Source organism: Gymnoscopelus microlampas (assembly GCF_963454915.1).
Source record: "Gymnoscopelus microlampas genome assembly, chromosome: 20".
NCBI lineage: Eukaryota > Metazoa > Chordata > Actinopteri > Myctophiformes > Myctophidae > Gymnoscopelus > Gymnoscopelus microlampas.
The window spans coordinates 45783552-45803753 of record NC_139957.1 but is presented as its reverse complement, the minus strand read 5'-3'; the positions used below and the strand labels follow the sequence as shown (position 1 = coordinate 45803753).

The following is a 20202-nucleotide window of genomic DNA, read 5'->3' as shown; positions in this document are numbered from 1 at the left end:
TAAGCTATAAATCATACATGGCTTAAGTGTGTCCACGTTTTGTTTTTGTCTCAGTAGACATAGGTGCGACGGAGCGGGTTGTGACCCGTGTTCAGCAGTTCCTCTGTGACCTCATCATCCAAGGCCTGGCAGCCAGAGAGCTCATTACATGGCTGACTGTTCAGGTAGCAACATATTTACTCATTACTCTTTACTACATTCTATCTCACTGTATCATTAAAGGAATTGTTCCCCCGCAAAATTACTAATTCAAGGTTTACAAGCTCACGCGTTTTGAGCTTGTAGATCTGCTACTTTTGATGCCTTTTAATTAGAATCCTGAAAAGTAAGAGTTTTGGAACTTATGAGGTTTCCACCCCGACAGAGGCGATATATACAGCTACAATCTAAAGTGACACAGACGCATTCCCGGTTTTGATTGGTTAATTAGGCAATTCATGGGCCATGTGGGTTAGGGATTTGATCATATCTGAACATTCTAATGGTCTTAATAAGGAATATTGGAATGTTCAAACCCTCCCACCCCAACCAATCTATAATAATATATTTTACATTATATTTGAAATATTATGAAAATGTAATTTAGAGACTGGTGCTACTAATGGAATGGGGATTGGCATAATGACTACATTTGGAGATAAAGAGAAAAGAAAAAAGAACTGTCCAAACTAAAAAAAAAATCACACCCAGTGTGAAGAGAGTGGTGCCTGTGATGAGTTAATTAGTGTAACTGGTTGCATCCTTGTGTTGCAATCAGCTGCAGCTGTTGAGGCCGTGCTCAAACATACGGACGGACGGACGGACACACACACACGGTCAAGTGTAGGAGTGGCTTGCACCACTCAAAAATGCCTGCATTGAAACAACTTATAAGCCACTTGCCAATTTGGGACAGGATGTTGTGCTCCCCAGTACAGTCTAGTGACAACATTAAGCCCTCCTGATAGGAGCCAGTTATTGTATGTTTGCCTGTACCTCAGTACAATACAGGGAAAGAACTGCTAGCACTCTCATGAATGTCCTACGGGTGCTTTTAATTAATCTAAATTAATTTAAATTAAAAGCACCCGAAGGACATTTCTGCGAGCGCTGGCAGTTCCTTCCCCGATACTGAACTCTTTTGAGCCGTGCAGCCAGTGGTAAACCAGCGGATCTAATTAAAGAGATAGTTCACCCCCAAAATGACTTTTTTTCCCTATCGATTACTCACCCCATGGAGACTTGAATTCATGGATATTTTTTAGTTTTTGTCCCATTCTTAAGACAATAATTTGATGACCAGCAGCGCTTCCGGTAGGAGACTTTGTATCTGCTACCTGCCTTACCGGTCTGCTGGTCATGAAATGACTGGCTTAGGAATGCGACAGAAAGTAAAAAAATATCCATGAATTCAAGTCTTCATGGGGTGACTAATCCATAGAAAAAGTAAGTCATTTTTTGGGTGAACTATCCCTTTAACACATGGTAGTGGCGTGTGTCTTTGTGGCTTTGTGTCAGTCAGGCATGTTGCCCAGCCTACTTCTCAGCTGTCAGGCCAGCCCTGGTATTCCAACGTCATTCAACATTCCTCAGTTAGACTGAGAGCCAGCAGGTACTGTAGTCATTATTACTGTACGGCCCACCAGATGTCACATAAAATGTGAATTTGAAGCTTTTCCTCGGTTTCAAATGGATGTCGATGAAGTTGATGTGGTGAGTATGGATGGCTATTAGAACATTGGCTGGATATCCTACTATCCTACTATAATTCTAGTAACCTCTGTGCGTGCGTTTGTAGTGGTGGTGGTGGTGAAGCTACCCGGTTCTCCTCACTGGCTGGACCAATTGCTCTGATTTTGCACACAGCCATTGACCATTACCACCTGAACACAACTGTGAAGCCCGTTTTTCAATTTAATCAAATCCCAGCTTCTTATTAGCGTTTTTGTGTCAAAGAATGTCGTCCCATAGCTGCGGCTGCCCAGCTATGGGACAAACTGCCTCCCGGGTTGCCAGATCATGTGCGTATATCCCCCCACGGCTGCGCCGACCGGGTATGGTCTAGTATATATTAATAATCATTGTGTGTGTGTGAATGCAATTCCCGACTGCATTGTGTTCTACTCTGAGGTTTGAACGTGATTGTTATTATAACCTAAAACAGGTCACACTTATTATAAGAAACATCACATCCTCCATGAAAGGTTTCTTATTTGTTTTGTGAAATGCAGATTTTAAAAGAAAGTGTGTTTGATAATAATGATTGCTTCCGGTTGACAGCTTGTGAAAGGGTGCGTTGTAGAACATTCCTGTTTACTTTAGATCCAGGCGTTTGCTTTTGGTGTCACACTTTCATGTGTGAGTGTGGTGTCACTTCAAATACTTTTTATTCCAAGCCGTAACAGGTAACAGGTGCGTCTAAAGTGGGGCTATTCTCAAACATTTTAATTTCAAGGACCCCCAGTTTTCTATGCATTACTCCACAGATGGACACCCATAACTCTTGACAGTGTACAAATGGACCTGGAAGGATTATCATTTGGTTCCATTTGTACACTGTCATAGTTACAAACCTGTATGGGTTCATTTGGTTCCTAACTGTCTTGCTGGGGACCCCCCTGGAACCCCCTCAAGGACCCCGGGGGGGTCCCCAAACCCCACTTTTAGAACCACAGGTCCAAAGCATTGAGCCGGGGAACTTCACAGCCACTGATTTCAATGAAACGTTTCTCACCCAACTTGGCGACCCTTCCGGTTCGTAGACGGGCCTCTCCACATCTTAATTACATGAGTTTCTTCCTGCTATGAGGCAAAAGCTGAGTCCTGACAAAATGAATGAGTTTATGCTCTGTAAAGAGCACGGTGAGCAGCACCATCAGTAGACACACCGCTCCCACGCCTATGTGAGCCGTCCTCCACAACCATCCGCCATCGCAGCAAATACCCTCCGAGATGGCGGTGACGACCACGCTGGCCGCCAGGACGATGAGCAGGGCCGGGGAGGGCCTCAGGCCGCGCAGCGGCCTCCACTGACTCTGCTGGAAGTAGCGGCGGATGTAGACTAGACTGTAGAGAACCCGGAGGCCCATGTTGAGGCAGTTGGCCAGTATGAAGCCGAAGCTCCCCGCGCCCCACGCCAGAGCGTAGGAGAGGACCAGGAAGGTCCCAGAGAGGCCCAGCATCACCGGGTTGTACCAGTCCACCTCTTTGTGGCTCATGGCGGCGAACACGAAGCACTCGGTCACGCCGTTGATGGCGATCAGGAGCACGTAGAAGCTGTAGCATCGCAGCAACGTGGGGCCCTCGCCGCCGCTCAGCTCCGAGCCTCCGTACATGTCCAGAGCCAGGTGAGAGTACGACCAGCCGAACACCGTGATGATCAGGCCGATCACGAGCATCAGCTTCAGCAGACACTCCAGGACCTCTGCGGCGCTGGCCACCTCTTCCCGTTTCTGATTCCTGGCGTCGCGGCCTCTCTCCAGCACTTTGGCGAAGAAGACGTAGAAGTTCTCCCCGATGGGCTGGAAGATGATGCGCGCCACCATGGAGCCCAGGTTGGTGATGGTGTGGTAGACGCCCTGGTCGTCCAGGCTGAGGACCTTGGTTAGGGTCAGGTACCGCTCGCCCTCCGTCAGGATCTGCTTCAGGAAGGACTGCCAGAAGAAGCTCAGCGTCAGCCTGGCCATCGTCCGGTCGATCAGAGGATCTCTGTTGTTCCGCCAGGGCAGCAGATCTCTGGTGTTGTGCACGGGAAAGTACTTGTCGGCCTCGTCGGAACCCAGGAAGCGTCTGAAATAGGCGGCGTAGCACAGCACGAGGATGCCCGAGTACACGAACTGAGCCGCAGCGAAGATGTAAAGTCCCCAGTTAGGAGCGGACACCACCAGTACAATGGTCAGGATGCACTTGGCGATCATGGCCAAGCTCTCCGCTATCACCTTCAGCTTGACAAACATGTGTGCCTGGGAGAGGAGCCAGAACGGCTCGGCCAGCAGCTCCAGCACCGCAGCCCAGGCGTAGATCTGCACCGCGGGGCCGTAGTGCGGGATAGGTTCCCTAGACAGTGCCGCTACCGGGACGTCCAGGAAATACAGCCACACGTAGACCAGGAGGGACGCCCACACCATGCCCAGAGGCACCAGTATAAACCACAGCAGGTTGATCACTTGTCTCCAGTTGTGGCCCGACCCCGACGCCCGGCTCAGACAGGCCTTACGGAAGGCCTCCCTGGATAAGAAGACCAGCGTGGAGTAGAGCAGCGTCAGGCTGCTGTAACAGGCCTTCATCTCGTTGGACACGAACCACAGCGTGAACGCGTTCACCAGGAACGTGAGCACACGGAACAGGACCTGCAGCGATATGTTATAGGACGCGAGTTTGGACGCATTCCTCAGAATGTTCCGGGAGCTCATTTTGAAGACTTGACCTGCAGGAACCATGGGAGATTCCCACTTCCCTCCTTCCTTCCACGGGATCAGGAACAAACACAGCGTTAACGTAACAGCGTTAAAAATAAAACTGCCACGTTGTAAGCAGTGTTGGCAACTACTTAAACGGGCGGTTCGTTACCTATAAGTTGCTAAATGACGTGATGCCATTACGTTATGACCACGTCATCATGCTCATGTCACTATATGACTCAGCCATAACCATAGAAGGATTTCCCAATGCAGCTACGCCCAAATATGGAGTGTGTTGTGTAACCTCAATGTGTCATCATGGCATCAGGCGCAACCAAATCAGTCAGCTCCATATATATGGAGCTCTAGAACTATCACTACCATATATATATGAAGTTTTGGTTGATATGCGCGACCAAATATGGCATCGGCCAGCCGACTGACCACGACAACAGAAGGGCGACGTAGGTGTGAGGGCTGCAAAGCGGCCCAAACTCTATGTGAGGGCCACATAGGCCTAGTGGCACAAACCTCTAGTTAATTAAAGGTAGGGTAAAGTGATTTTCTTTGGTTAAAATAAGTGTTAAATAGCTCTATATTCTGATCGTACTCATTGCTATAGAGTGTTTGTTCAGTAACAGGAGTCTCCTTGTCTCTCCACCTCTTTATTAAACAGAAAATGCATTTTAATTTCAGTTTCAGTTTCATTTCCAATTTTATCCAACCAGGACAGAGAACTCAATCAGGATAAAGATTAAACAAGCGAAATTGGAAGTGATGACACTAAGAAATGAGCAAACAAAATTGGAACTGGAACACTATATAAATGAAGCTTAAAAATGGGTACTTTCTCCTGATTGGCTGAGATTTTGACACCTACCGGAAAATGCATTTTCTGTTTATTAAAGAGCTGGAGAGACGGGGAGACTCCTGTTACTGAACAAACACTCTATAGCAATGATTACTATCAGAATATAGTGTTTCAACCTTTTAACAAAATACTTTTTGTTTTAACCAAAAAATATCACTTACCCTACCTTTAAGAAATAATAATATTAAAAATATAAACATGAATTGATTTAATTAATTGATTAATGAATTAATTGGTCATAAATTGTTTAATAAATAACAATTTACCAGTGTGTTTGAAGTTTCTCATTGTGTGGATTTATTATTATTATTATTATTATTATTATTATTATTATTATATCTTCACTTGTCACTTTAAATGAACTCCGTTCTGCCAGTGTGGCGTTTTACAATTGGTGACGTTAAGAATTGACCACTCCGGTGGGAGGGTTCCGGTACAACTACGCAATGCTTTTAAAGAGTTAAAAACAACCATATGTTGTATGTATTATCTACAAACTAACATTACATAGTTCTTATACATCGTTCACATATCATAGAAGTATTTATTACACATCGGAAGTGCCTCTGGACATGCATTATTTACTCGCCTCCCCCCTACAAATGTTGAACATGGTTTGACCCTCTCTCCAACCGTCTCCGTGGGATCACTTCACTGTGTAAGGTTGCACATCCGGCCTCGAGAGCGAATACGGAAACAGCCTGTTTGCTATGCATGTGTGCGTGGAAATGACCGGATACAGTAGGGCGGGCTCTAGACCAGATATGAGCGCCGAACAAACGAATAGGAACCAAGGGGGGTTTTCCTACAGTTTACCGTGACGAGTGTGTTGTGAGACAGTGTGTGTGTGCCGCTACTCCGGTTTTGACAGCCAGCCGGAGCGGCTCGTTGTCCTCGTTATTACCTCTATAAATGAAACTTAAAAACATTATGTATTTAGTCAAATGAAGTAATAATATTAACGGAAGACGAAATGACGGAAGAACCGACGACGCCGCTGTCCGTGGCGGTGAGCAGCACCGTGTTGGCGGGCAGCAGCAGCGCGAGCGCCGTGACACCGCCGGCCGACTTCAGCGCGACGGCGGAGGCTTTGTACCGCTCCGCCAGGGAGACAGTCCTGGATGTATGTGGCACTGTGCTACTGTTGTTAGCATGTAGCATGTTAGCCTCGAGGGTCATACTGGCACTGCTGTGTGTGTGTGTGTGTGTGTGTGTGTGTGTGTGTGTGTGTGTGTGTGTGTGCGTGTGTGTGCCGGTGTAAGTTATATGAAAATAAGTGACCTACAAGCTGAGGTGACGCGTTGTTAGCTTGTACTTTACACCACTTGTCAGTGGTGTAAAGTAACTTAGTGCATTTACTCAATACTGTACCTAAGTATAGTTTTGAGGTATTTTTTACTTTACTGGAGTATTAACAATTTCCAGTACTTTTACTTCTACTCCACTACGTCTCAGAGGCAAATATTGTACTTTTACTCCACTACAATTATTTGAAAACTTTAGTTACTAATTTACTTTGTAGATTTGATTATTATTACAAAACCTACATTAACCACTTAAGCCCTGTGTACATTTTGGCCATTTGAAAATAGCAGATCTTTGTGTTGTGACTGACTGTGAGCAGCTTGTAGATCAGATATTAGCGTGGTTATGATGTATTTAACGTGTCTTGTTGTTGTGATGGTGGTGTGTGACATCTGTATCAGTGTTTTCCCTCAGCTGGTACAATTGGATCATAATGATGATGGTTGTCTTTTGTTGTGAGTGACCATCTGTGTGCTGTTGTTGTTGTTGTTGTGGGAACACAACACAACTGTGTTGGGGCTGTGTTCTTGTGATACTCTCACAGGCATTGCTATACTATCATTTACTTCAGTTTCGTCATTGTGTTCTGCACTGCTGTAATGTTATTGACAAAACAAGTCAACAAGACCATATCTATTTGATCAGCAGTTGGTAGCAGGCCACCATGACACCACCACGACTTTATTGTCATTCTTTATTTCAACTTTATTGTCACATGATCACAGGTTTATAGGTGTAACACAGTGGGTGAAATTAGTTTTTGTGCAAGCTTCATTGTTTTTGTTATTTCCATAAAAAAGAAAAGGAAGAAGAAGAAGAGGGAGGGGTGGCAAGGGGGACGAAAGATCAATCAATAAGAAACAAACAAATGATCTACATATTATTTACACATAGTACGTGAGGTAAGACGTCCTATAGAAAACAAGGTAAATAGTCACTCAGGTAGAGTGCAGAGAGAACAATGCAGTGTCTCAAAGAAACTAGGATACCAGTTTAAAAACAACAATGAACCTAACATGTGTCTGAATCACATTCTGTATAGTTGTAGTCATGGTGAACTATCATCAGTCCAACACAGGTGACAAGAAGGAGAGAGAAGTGCTAGGGGGTTGAGGTAGAGTCTGATATTTAACATTTTTAAGGATCTACTGTAGGATGTTTCTAGATCAGGGGCAGGGCCTTTGCGTAATTTGCAGAGACTGTGCAACTTAATGCGTGCTTGCGTAGTATACTGAAAAATGGTGATTAGGGCGATTTACGTGAGCTGAACTCAGTGTTGTGTCATGAATGGTTGCCCAACAAATGGCTACTTGAATACTAACCCTCTTGAATTCATGGATATTTCTTTTGTTTTTGTCACATTCCTAAGCCAATAATTTGATGACCAGTGGACCGGTAGGCAGTGGTTCCGAGTAGGAGACACAAAGGAGACTCTTTTTGTGTCTCCTACCAGAACCGCTGCCGGTCATCAAATTATTGGCTTAGGATTTCGACAAAAACAAAAATATCTATGAATTCAAGTAACTAATCGATAGGAAAAAAAGTCATTTGGGGGTGAACTATTCCTTTAAGGTGGAAAATATCAATTGTATTAACTGGTTCACTTCAGGAGCCAATCAGATTTCAGCTGGTGCCGCCACTGGTCTGTCTGGAGCTAATTTCTGGGGCATTGTGTACTTTATGGTGAGGAAAGCAGTGTACTGTAGGTGTAAAAAGTACACATCCACAATAAAACATTCTGGTTGGATGAGATGCATACTCAAAACATTTCCTGCAATTCGATCAAGTTGATGAACTGTTGTTTTAGGGTCATTGATTGACAGAGATTGACCAGAGATATATTTTGTTCTGTCCCCCCCTCCCCCAGGTGGTGTCGGCGCTACCTGATGACATCAGACCGGGACCAGACGTATACGGGTTACCATGGGAACCGGTCATCGTGTCCAGCCTGGTCGGGCTGGTCACATTACTGGTGTTCAGCTGTCGATGTTATAGTTCTGTAAGTACACACACACACGCTCACTCACACACACACACACACACACACACACACACACACACACACACACACACACACACACACACACACACACACACACACACACACACACACACACACACACACAGTAGTGGCTGATCAGTTGAGCATCGTTATGGTGTTAAAGCTGCACCCTATCATCATGTCTGTTGAATGACATTCCAAACCCGGGTCTCCTGCACAAGTGCTGGAATTGTAATGTGTTACCACTGAGCTGTTAGAGTACATCTGCTTGCTCAGGGGAAAATCGAACCCCGACCTCCCAGTCTCAGGGCAGACACTCTGACAAGGCCACTGAGCTTTGGGTCAAAGTGAGTTTTACTCTGGTATTTAGTTTGTCGCCGTCTGACCTTCCTAGCCCGTGTTATTAAAGAAGAACGGGCGAAAATGGCCAAAACTCAATCAAAAATTGGCGATGGAAAATGGGCGAAAGTGGCCGTTTTCAAGATGTGTCGGCCATTATCTCAGGAACAGAAGGTCCAATCTACTCAGGGTTTTTCGGGCCTAAACGTATGGTAATTGACTAATTGTTCCTCGGGTCGGCCCAGTAGGGCCCAGTTAGGGCCGGGCCTTAATTTTCAGGCCCCGTTGAAAACTTTTAATTGCTTACCTATAAAGATTGTCCCTTGAAATATTGACACAAACGCCCTTAGAAAGCCCCCCCCCCCACACACACAGTGTTTTGTTGTTTCTTGAATCAATACTTGTCATTTATGATGACAGATCTAACAGTATTATGCTCTCTCTCCTCCCCCCCTCCCCCCTCTCCCCCCACAGGTCAAAAGCAGGATGTATAGAAGTAAGTGTCCGTTAGCCATTCACTGACCTCTATTCACTAGTTGAATGAAAACATCACAGACACATCATTAATGTATCCTCCTGGTACAAATGAGCCTCTTTGTCCAAGAGAGTGCTTAAGAAATATTACATATATTTTCATTTGTAAATATAAGATGATGATGAATTGGGAATTCCTACAGTATGAGGAATATTGAGCCTAAATGTTGTCCTTTCTTCATACATATTATGTTAATGTTAGTAGAGGATATGTCATAAAAGAATAAAACATAATAATCATGATTTTTTTTGTGTTGTGTCTCAGGTAGGGAGAGACACATGGCGGTGAAGGTAGCAGAACTGTTGAATGAGAAATGTAAAGTCCTGGAGACGCTCAGCAAATGTCAACATGAGGTCAGTATGAACCTATGACCTATGACCTATGGTCAGTATGAACCTATATGACCCTCATTGTCTACTGGCACCAGGAAAGCATCTGTGTCATTTTAGATTTTTTTTTAGTGTTGGCTATTCAAAAACAGCAGATGTACAAGCTCTCAGCGCGTCACTTTGTGCCGCGCTGAGAGCTTGTACATCTGCTATTTATTTTTTGGGAAAGTGTGAGAACTACTGATTTTATAAGGCATTTTGTAGAATCGACCCCGGGTCTTAAAGGGATAGTTCACCCAAAAAGTTCACCTTTTTTCTATCGATTAGTCACCCCATATATATATATATACACACACACACACACACACACACACACACACACACACACACACACACACACACACACCCAGCGGACCAGCCGATCATCAAATTATTGTCTTAGGAATGCGACAAAAACGAAAAATATCCATGAAGTCTCATGGGGAGACTACCCCATAGAAAACAAGTCATTTTAGGGGTGAACTATGAACTATCCCTGTAAGAGCCATTTGAGCCGCTTGACTCGTTTTCTAATTTTATGACATCACCGCAGGGCGTGGTCAAGGCCAAGGTTGCCCTAGGTACTTAAACAGGGTCTGTAATCAAGCACAGGTGTTTGCCAGTGGCAGAGACAAACAGCTTTCCACTGCGTTCAGAGAAGCTGCTGGTCTGTTAGCTGTGTATTTATTTATGTATGTATTTATTTACTGTATGCTGAAGGGACTGGCACTGATAGGCTACAGAATAAAACATTGTTTATGAATTCCATGGACGTTTGGACCGTCAGTTATTGAACACACGTCAGAACTCCCTCGGTAACCGGTAGCACCAAAGTATAGGACTTGGGCGCTACAATCCCTTTAATGGCTTAAAGGAGGAGTTCACCCAAAAAATGACTTCTTTTCAATCAATTACACGGGTGCATTTCGCCTTTCCGACATGTCGCCTTTCCGACGTTAACGAACCCTATACCTAACCCTAACCCTAACCCTAACCGCACGCGGAAGCCACTAGTCGGAGTGGCGAGATGTCGGAATGGAAGGAGCACCCCCAATTACACACCCCATGAAGCCTTGATTTCATGGATTTATTTTTGTTTTTGTGGCATTCCTAAAACAATAATTTGATGACCGTGTGTATTTCCGGTAGGAGACACAAATAATCTACTTTGTGTCTCCTACCGGATACATTAGCCGGTAGGAGACGGGAATCTAATTATTAGCTTAGGAATGCGACAAAAACAAAAAATAATCCATGGATTCAAGGCTTCATAGGGTGTGCAATTGATAGAAAATAAGTAATTTTTCAGGTGAACTGCTCTTTTAAAGGCACTGCTCTACCAAATTACAATTATTGCCTTTTAAATGTTGTGTAATAATTGTTTTGGGGGGGTGGGTGTGCGATTTGTTTAAACATGTGAGAGCTCAACCTGACAACAAAGTCTTTGAAAACAGAAGGATGCTTTTTGGCATGATGAGGAAATCAATAAGAGTTAAATGTCCTAATAACCTGGATGTGTGGGGTAGGGTGTTTTAGTTTTTGTTTTTTTCCCACAATTAAAGCAACAATATAATATGAAATCAGATCAGTGCATGTGAGATCAAATTTAAAAAAAAGGACACAGTGTGGTTTATAAAGTTAATGTCACCTCACTGCACAACAGAAATACAATACGAATTGAAATCAGAAATGAAAAAAGCCATTTACCTAGTGTAATTATCAACATAAAGACAATATAGATGCACAGTGTGAATAAAAAAACAACTCTCTGTGTTCAGTATGATGAGCTGGAGATGACGTTGAGAGACAGCGGCGTTTTGGCTCAGACGGAGAAGACAGAACATCTGGAGGTAAGACACACTGAACACACATGAGCATCTTATATTATGAACCCATTAAGACCGGGAACGCATCCCAGTCATTTTACATTCTGTTGGCTATTCAGAAATAACAGATCTGTAGCAGACCTACATCTTGTAGGTCTGCTACTTCTTTTTAATTGTGAAAATGTGTGCAAATATTTGAATACATATATATATATATATATATAGAACAAAAAGGGGACTCCTGCACATCCAAAAAACCCCGTTGGAGGTGCAAGTCTAGTCAGCAGGTATATAACATATAAAAAAAAGGGCAGACAAAGATGCTGTTTGCACAAACACCAATAATGGATACAGCATCTTTGTCTGCCCTCTCCTGTATTGAAATGTATTTAAATAATTGAATGATTTATACCACGCCTGGAGGGGTGGAACTGTCTAATGAATGGCACTATATATGTGTCACTGTATTGAACACTCACACTTTTGTATAGCACCTGACGAAGCTCACGGCGAAACGTGTCGTGCTAATAAAATACTTATGCAATAGTAAGTTGTCCATCTCTGTTCCCTGGAGTGTGCAGTCCCTTATTTGAAGGTTCATCCCCTTTTTTAATATGACATATATATATATATATATATATATTCTTTTTTTTTTTAAGCGAACATTTTTAACACAAATCTTTGCTTCTGGGGGTCCCTGGAACAACATATTATGAGATGGGGGTCCACGGCCAAATACATATCATTTTGGGGGTCCTTGACATGAAAAAGTTTGAGGACCACTGATTTTATAGCAATATAATTATTTTTAAAAGATTCAAAGATTTGCACGAATTTTCAAGATTTAAAAATGTATGAACTTAAATACAAATACATTTTGTATGCGCCCCATCGTGGCGCGTTGTGAGCTTGTAGATCGGCTATTTTCAAAATATCTTAAATATCAAAAAATGCGTGAGAATGCATATGAACGGACGGCTCACTTACTTTTCCACCTGTAGCAGATCTACAAGCTCAAAACGCGTTGTGCTGCAACGCGTTTTGAGCTTGTAGATCGGCTATTTTTGCTACTTTTGTGTGAGAAAGAATGGCGAAGTATGGCATTCATTTACGAAAAAAAGTTAAAAATATGGAGATAAGAGGTGACAGTATATGCAATGTGTCCCTCTGGAGTGATAGTGGAAATATAGTGGCCCTCTCCATCATCAAAGTTGCATCACCCCTGTATGAATGAATGAACCATTGTAAATCGGTTTGAGCACTTGGAAAAGCGCTGTAAAAATGCAATTCATTATTATTATTATTCCCTGTTTTTTTTTGTTTTTTTAACCCATTAAGACCTGAGGTTTTTTGAAAGTTTTGAAATTTTGAAACATTTTGAAAAAAATCGAAAACATTTTTTTTTCAAGATTTTTTCAAAAATAGCAGATATACAAGCTCATAGCGCGGCACTCGGTGCCGCGCTATGAGCTTGTATATCTGCTATTTTTGAATAGCCAAAAGAAATCTTAAAATGAGACGCAGATGCGTCCCCGGTCTTAATGGGTTAATACTTTTATTGCAAGATTTATTCATGTTTACATTTCATATTTGCATTTCATTCTTTATCTTCTTGCAAACATTTTCTTTTTTCTTTTTTTCTATCTATACACCCAGTGTTGAAATAAAATGCAATAATCAGAAAGTAATAACTATAAATAAAAATAAATAGGTAATTACACATCAGTTAATGCAAGATATCCTAATACTAATACCTGTTAAATTATAATGGGGATACTACTAGTGATATTTAATAATACTAACTTAACAAATTAAAAATAAAACATAAAAGAGGGAGGGGGGGAGTGTCCTCTATGTTGCCAACACGTTTTTCTGTCAGTTTTTTTTTTCCCACATATATAATCTTAGTAAAAGATCACAGCCCGAACTTCCGATGTGGGGTCGTTGCTGGGTCTCACTCATTGTCCCAACTTAGTCAAGCAGCCCCATAATTTGTCCATTTACTCCATCTTCTATTAAACTCAGGCTCATTGTTTCTAATTCGAAACGTTATTCCCTGTTGATGGTGTCTGTCTGTCTGTCCATCGGATACAGAGGATCTTGCGCAGACAGCTGTCGACGACGACCTGCACTCTTCTGGGTGGCGGCAACTGTAGTTCTCCATGTCTCTGCTCTGTATTGAAGGACTGCCTTGATGATGTTGGTGTGATAGATAGATGGTGACTTTGGTCTTTTGACACTCTTCTCCTCCAGGCTACACACAAACAGCTGGAGCATTCCAACCGGGATATGGAGAGAGACGTGGAGCAACTGAAAGACCAGCTGGACAGACAGCGAGAAGACCGCTTACAACAAGAGAGGAGGGTGAGTGTTGCACACGCACACACGCACGCACACACACACACACGCACACAGGGTTTGCAAAGGTTCGGTTAGACCATATGGTTTGGTTCGTACGTAGATTTTTGGGTCACGGTTTCGGTACAGTTTAAAAAACAACAAAAAGGAAAAACATATTGCAAATATTTCCAAATTTCTCTGCTTACTTACTTACTTATTTGCAAGAAAATACAGTTTTTCAATCCTGACATATTCCAGTATAACAATATTATTATCTGCCTTTCACTATTTCCAAGTAATGGATGATCTAGCCTGGGACCAGACAAATATGCCAGTGCAAAAAACAATAGTAGCACCAGACTCATATCCACGCAGTGATATAGTCTGGCTACGCGAGGCTATGGATGATCTACAAGCTCACAAAGTGTTGCGAGGCTTGTAAATCGGCTGAAGTTATTTCCGCTCTAGAGCAGATCAGAAAACTGCAAAAGGAGTTGATCCTAGAGAGTTATATCCACTCTAGAGCAGATCCGTTGATCCCAGACAGTTCAGTCAGAAACACTCACGTCAAAGTAGATTTTAACCATTTATTGCAACAATGGAATACAGTTAAGCTTGGCGTTAAAGGCTCCGCTCTTGGAGATATTCCCTGAATTTTGTCCAAGCTAATTTTTTTCAATTTTTTTTTTTTTTCCTTCACAGCACCAGAAGATATGATTTTTCGAAGATTTAGACTCCAATCCACTTCCTGGTTAACTTATGACTTCAAAAGCCAGTATCTCGGCTCCTGTGTACTTTTCTTTTTTTAGTATGTATTTTTGACTATTTTCAACTGGCTGCAACTATGGAACGGATTACCGAATGTTTTTAATGTTTTTCCCCGGATTGTACGAGGCCTCTATGTGTGTAATGAGGGGATCACCGTGAGGACGGTGATCACTGAAAATATTTTGTGACTACTTGAAAAAGGTCTAAAAATGGTTATGCCAGACTGTGATCAAAAGGTGGAGGCTGGGGTGGAGGAGGCAGCAGTGAAGCAGCAGCAAGACAAGCAGAGATCTAGTGAATGCAAAGCCTTATTTAAAGGGACCTCCTTGTTAAGGCGTGAGCTGTGATTGGAGTATGAATGTGTGATGTAATGACCAGCAGAGCTCTCAATGGGGAATAGAAAGCTGATGTTCACATCCGCTGACTGACAGCCGAATACAGCTTAGGCGTGCAAGACTTCCATGTCCTGCATGAACTAACGCTAGTCTAGAGGAGATCAGTTGATCCCAGACAGTTAGATCCACTCTAGAACAGATCAGTTGATCCCAGACAGTTAGATCCACTCTAGAACAGATCAGTTGATCCCAGACTTGTGTTTCATGTTTCCAGATAGCAGAGCTGGAGGAGAGCATGAAAAGAACTGAAGAAGAAACCAAGGACCTACAGTCACAAGAAGAACAGGTATAGACCTCCTCTCCTCTCCTCTCCTCTTTTCCTTTTGAAATAGCAGATCTACAAGCTCACAATGCGTCGCATCGCGACGCATTGCGAGCTTGTAGATCTGCTATTTTCAAATGGCCAAAAATATATATAGGGCTGAAGTGGGTAATGTATGTTTTGTAATAATAATCGAAATCTACAAATCAACTAGTAACTAAAGTTTTCAAGTAATTGTAGTGGATATTTGCCTCTGAGATGTAGTGGTGTAGAAGTAAAAGTACTGAAAACAGTAAATACTCAAGTAAAGTAAACATATCTCAAAATATTACTTAAGTACTGTACTTGAGTAAATGTACTTAGTTACTTTACACCTCTGCATACACGTTGCATCATTTGTGGTCTCTCTCTCTCAATGAACTAACTTCCTGTTTATGTTCTTTCAACATAAAACCTCTTCCTCTCTGCAGACTGAAGCCACATATATATACTTGAACGCACAACGGTGTTGAGTGCCAAAAATAGCCGATCTACAAGCTCTCAACGTGTTCCGCATGCAACGCGGCACGAGCTTGTAGGTCTGCTATTTCCATGGTCTGACGGAGCATACATTCGGCTTAACGCTTACTGACATCTTGTGGTCGCAGATACCATCTAACCATCACACTGTCCTCCAACAAATGTGTGTGTGTGTGTGTGTGTGTGTGTGTGTGTGTGTGTGTGTGTGTGTGTGTGTGTGTGTGTGTGTGTGTGTGTGTGTGTGTGTGTGTGTGTGTGTGTGTGTGTGTGTGTGTGTGTGTGTGTGTGTAGGCTCACACCAGTCTGAAGGTATACAACATGAACAGCGACAGACTGCAGAAGAACTTGGACTCTGCAGCAGAGGAAAACGCACTGCTACAACAGAGCAACGCACAGGTAACACACACACACACACACACACACACACACACACACACACACAAACGCAAAGATCCTGCTTAGTTCTTCCTTTTTCTCTACCGTTGTCATGGTACGCAGTTGGTAGTCATGGCTGCCAGCTCCCACCGGGCGTGGTGTGGGAGTTCTGACCGCTCCAGAGCGTGACGAATAACCGCTATCTTGCACAGCGTCTTAACCCATTGAGACCTGAAGCCGACTCTACATGTCTCCTAAATCTCAACAGTTTTCTGAAAAACGTATGTTTCTATATCAGCGGTGCTCAATCTTTTTCATGTCAAGGACCCCCAAAATGATATGTATTTGGCCGCGGACCCCCATCAAAATATGTTGTTCCAGGGACCCTCCAGAAGCAAAGATTTGAGTTAAAAATGTTCGCTTTAAAAATATTTATATTCAAAGATTTGCACACATTTTCACGATTTTTCAAAAATAGCAGATCTACAAGCTCGTAGCGCGGCACTCGGTGCCGCGCTACGAGCTTGTAGATCTGCTATTTTTGAATAGCCCAAAGTGTAAAATAATGCTTTTTAGCTCAAATCTAAAAATGACACAGTTCCAGGTCTTAATGGGTTAAGACTAGGACTCAAGTCTAGGATGTACAGATCGTCGCTAGGAAAGAAGAGCACGATACGATCTCCCACCATGCAACAGCACGTCTCTCTGATGGTTGAAGGCGGGCCTTTCCCCCCTGGGCCCCACCCTCTTCCAGGAGAAGCTCTCTGAGTTGAATTTGGACAAACTTGAATCCGTTGTAGAAGTCTGGTTTGAAGTTCTTCCAACCTTAACGTGTACAGACAGCTCTCCGTCGTAGGCAAAGGCTGAGTCGACTGTCTCTGGAAGGTTCTGAGCAGAACAGGTGTTCAGCCAGCGGCTGTTCCCTGTGTCAAACCCTCCAACCATGAAGTCGTCGACCCTTTCGTCTCCAAACACAAAGATCCAGGGAGCCAGTTGCACCGCCTCACACTTAGCCTAGTTATAGCTTAACCCATTCAACCCGGGGACGCATCTCTGTCATTTTAGATTTCTTTGGCTATTCAAAAATAGCAGATCTACAAGCTCATAGTGCGGCACCGAGTGCCGCACTATGAGCTTGTAGATCTGCTATTTTTTTGAAAAATCGTGAAAATGTGTGAAAATCTTTAATTATATATGTATATATTTTAAAATATATATATTTAAAGATTTTCACACATTTTCACATTTAAAAAAAAATCTATTATCTGCTATTTTTTAATAGCCAAAGAAATCTAAAAATGACACAGTGATACAGACCCGGTTAAATGGCTTTTTTAAAAGCCATTTAAGCTATAACTAGGCTAAGTTTGGACTTAGTGTGAGGTGGTGCAACTGGCCCCTGGTCCCTAGGACGGTAACATGCTGATGTGCTGAAAAGGGGGGCGGGGGAGTGCCCCTGGTGTTAATTAAAGGCTGGTGTCCAGCGTGTAGATGTCATTAGTGCCTCCAGTGGAACCAAGGCCAAGTCCTCCACAGATATACATGACCTTCCCCAAGACACAAGCCGAGTGGTGGTACTTAACCCTCTGGAACCATGCCAGGAACCACGGGTTTGAAACATCTGGAGGTGTCGACGTCGAACGCATAAAACACGTTCGAATAGAGCCTTGGAGGGTTAAACACATCAGCCCCGCCCCCAGATGTAGATGATACGGTCTATCAGCACGGCGGTGTAGCGATGGAGAAGGTAGGGAACCTCCAGCGGACGTTTTCCTGTTTCTGTCGTCACTGGGGTCACGATGGTCCTCCTCAGAAGACAGCGTGTTGAAGAGCATTATGCGGCGGAACATCTGGGTCCATTGGAAGCAGTATACCTCGTGCTCCACTGCCACGTCCACAGCTGGACCCTGGTCTAGATTCAGATGCAGGGTCCAGCGTGACATTATTACTCCAACCACACACTGAGATGAAGATGAAGTAATGAAACCTAATGCTGTAATAGAACGGAGACCTTTTGCGCTACGACTTGTATCGATCTACAAGCTCACAATGTAGTTCGGCTATTTTCACAATATTTATCTGTGGAACCGAGTCAAACTAAATGTAATGCCTACAATTCCATGTGCTTGTCAGGGTGGGGGGGTCCCCAGATTATATGTGATTATTTTGTGGGGTCGTGACCTGAAATGTTTGGGAAACGGTTCATTTCCTACTACTGATTGACCACAAATCCCACCACAGTTCTAACGCACGCACGCATTTTTATATCTGATTCTGAAATATAAAAGTTTGAAGAATTGTAACACATTGTAATATGTGGCTGTAAAATAATCCTCCTCTACCTTGCCTCATCTCTCCATCCTCCTCACATCTCTCTCTCTCTCTCTCCGTCCCTCTCTCTCTCTCTAGTTGCACCAGGAGACCTCTGGCTGGGTGGAGCGTGTCAGTGAGCTGGAGGAGGAGATGAGGAGGTGTGAGGTGTCCTATGGAGGCATGCAGCAGGATGAAACCTACAAGGATGAGAACATCAAGGTACCACTCATTAACTCACTCCATACCTTACCTTACCTTACCTTACCTTACCTTACCTTACCCATACCATCACACTTCAGTGGTCCTATCACTCACTCACTCACTCACTCACTCACTCACTCACTCCATACTCTTCATTGATCCTATCAATCAGCCATAAGGCTGCATTGTATCTAACCCAACACAAACTTTGGGTTGGGCTGGAGGGGTCATTAAGAACAACATGACGTCATTAAGAACTCGGGCGGTGTCTTCCATAACTTTGTTTGGCAGTTCTTGCACCTCCGAGATTTCCTGACCGAACAACGTATGTGGGTGGTCAGACGGACACTCGATGCGCTCAGGATTTATATAGTTTAATTTGAGCGATTTGAATTGTTTTCTGAGTGTAATGCACTGTTTACTTTGTCTTTAGTATTGAGTGTGTGGTCCCTGGTTGCTCCCTGTTCCAGCACCCCAATCAGAAAATAACTGCTGTAGCACTCGCCTCGTGTCATAAACTACTGCCCTGCTTCATCGTACAAGAGAGTTGTACAAAAGTAGTGAAAATAGCAGATCTACAAGCTTGCGCTGCAGGTCTTGTAGGGGCAGAAATCGCTAGGTACCTAACGATTCCATTGGATTCAGAGGGCTACAATTCGATTATATTCCGATTATTGCGATTTGTGATGCATTGCGATTAATTTACTTCCACTATCTTTTATTGATAATAAAAACAAAGATGAGATGTATCACTGTCAACTGGAAGGTTATATTTGCCAACATAACGGTCCTTCTGGTCGATCGACACGGTCACGACTTTTTTCTGTTCTGGCCCCACAGTGGTGGAATGAACTTCCCACTGATGTCAGGACAGCAGAGTCACTGCCCATCTTTCGCCGCAGGCTGAAAACCCACCTCTTCAGGAAACACTACCCTTCCTCTTTGCCTAGCCTACTTGTTGTTAACTAGTTGTAGGAACTATTGTTGTATTGCTGTATTGGATCTTGCTTAGTCGATACACTTTTGTATTAGCTCGTGCTCATTTGATTTGGCTATTTTATCTCATATGTTTAAGAAAGTAGGTAGCTGATATATTGCACTTTTACCTTAGCGCTAGGTATACTCTTGGTTGCTTGTTTTTACAGGAAATGCACTTAAGACTTCTGGTGATTAGTAGTTTCGTTCCCTACCTATGTTGAATGCACTTATTGTAAGTCGCTTTGGATAAAAGCGTCTGCTAAATGACTGTAATGTAACATAAACAAGAAAATAGGCAAGTCCTTTTTTGTAAAGTAATACTGACTTATAACAAAGCTTCTCGATATTCTGATAACCAACCAAAATCTGGCTGCTGCTCTGTAGAATTAGCAATATGATGAAAAACAAAACAAAACAAAAAACATT

At 43.1% G+C, this 20202-nt stretch overlaps 2 protein-coding genes across 6 annotated transcripts in view; one reads left to right on the top strand and one right to left on the bottom strand.

Annotated features, from left to right (window-relative positions):
- The first annotated feature begins 1573 nt into the window (after window positions 1–1573).
- Window positions 1574–20202, top strand: part of mia2 (MIA SH3 domain ER export factor 2) — a 42779-nt gene continuing 24150 nt past the window's right edge. For 3 of the 5 annotated variants that reach the window (XR_014599784.1, XR_014599785.1, XM_084044254.1), the window contains exons 1-9: window positions 6099–6373; window positions 8423–8554; window positions 9371–9392; window positions 9696–9784; window positions 11578–11649; window positions 13879–13989; window positions 15343–15414; window positions 16201–16305; window positions 18694–18816. Coding sequence is in view for 3 of the 5 variants with exons in the window: in XM_084044254.1 (XP_083900380.1) it covers window positions 6224–6373; window positions 8423–8554; window positions 9371–9392; window positions 9696–9784; window positions 11578–11649; window positions 13879–13989; window positions 15343–15414; window positions 16201–16305; window positions 18694–18816 (876 nt within the window). In the remaining 2 variants the exon portion in view is untranslated. Of the gene's footprint in view, window positions 1693–6098; window positions 6374–8422; window positions 8555–9370; window positions 9393–9695; window positions 9785–11577; window positions 11650–13878; window positions 13990–15342; window positions 15415–16200; window positions 16306–18693; window positions 18817–20202 lie in introns of those variants that run through there. The other 2 variants (XM_084044256.1, XM_084044255.1) reach the window with 2 other exon arrangements.
- Window positions 2763–4391, bottom strand: LOC311036931 (man(5)GlcNAc(2)-PP-dolichol translocation protein RFT1-like; the record flags this gene model as incomplete). Its single annotated transcript, XM_084045942.1, has 1 exon — window positions 2763–4391. One exon carries the CDS (start codon window positions 4389–4391, stop codon window positions 2763–2765), a length of 1629 nt encoding a protein of 542 aa, XP_083902068.1.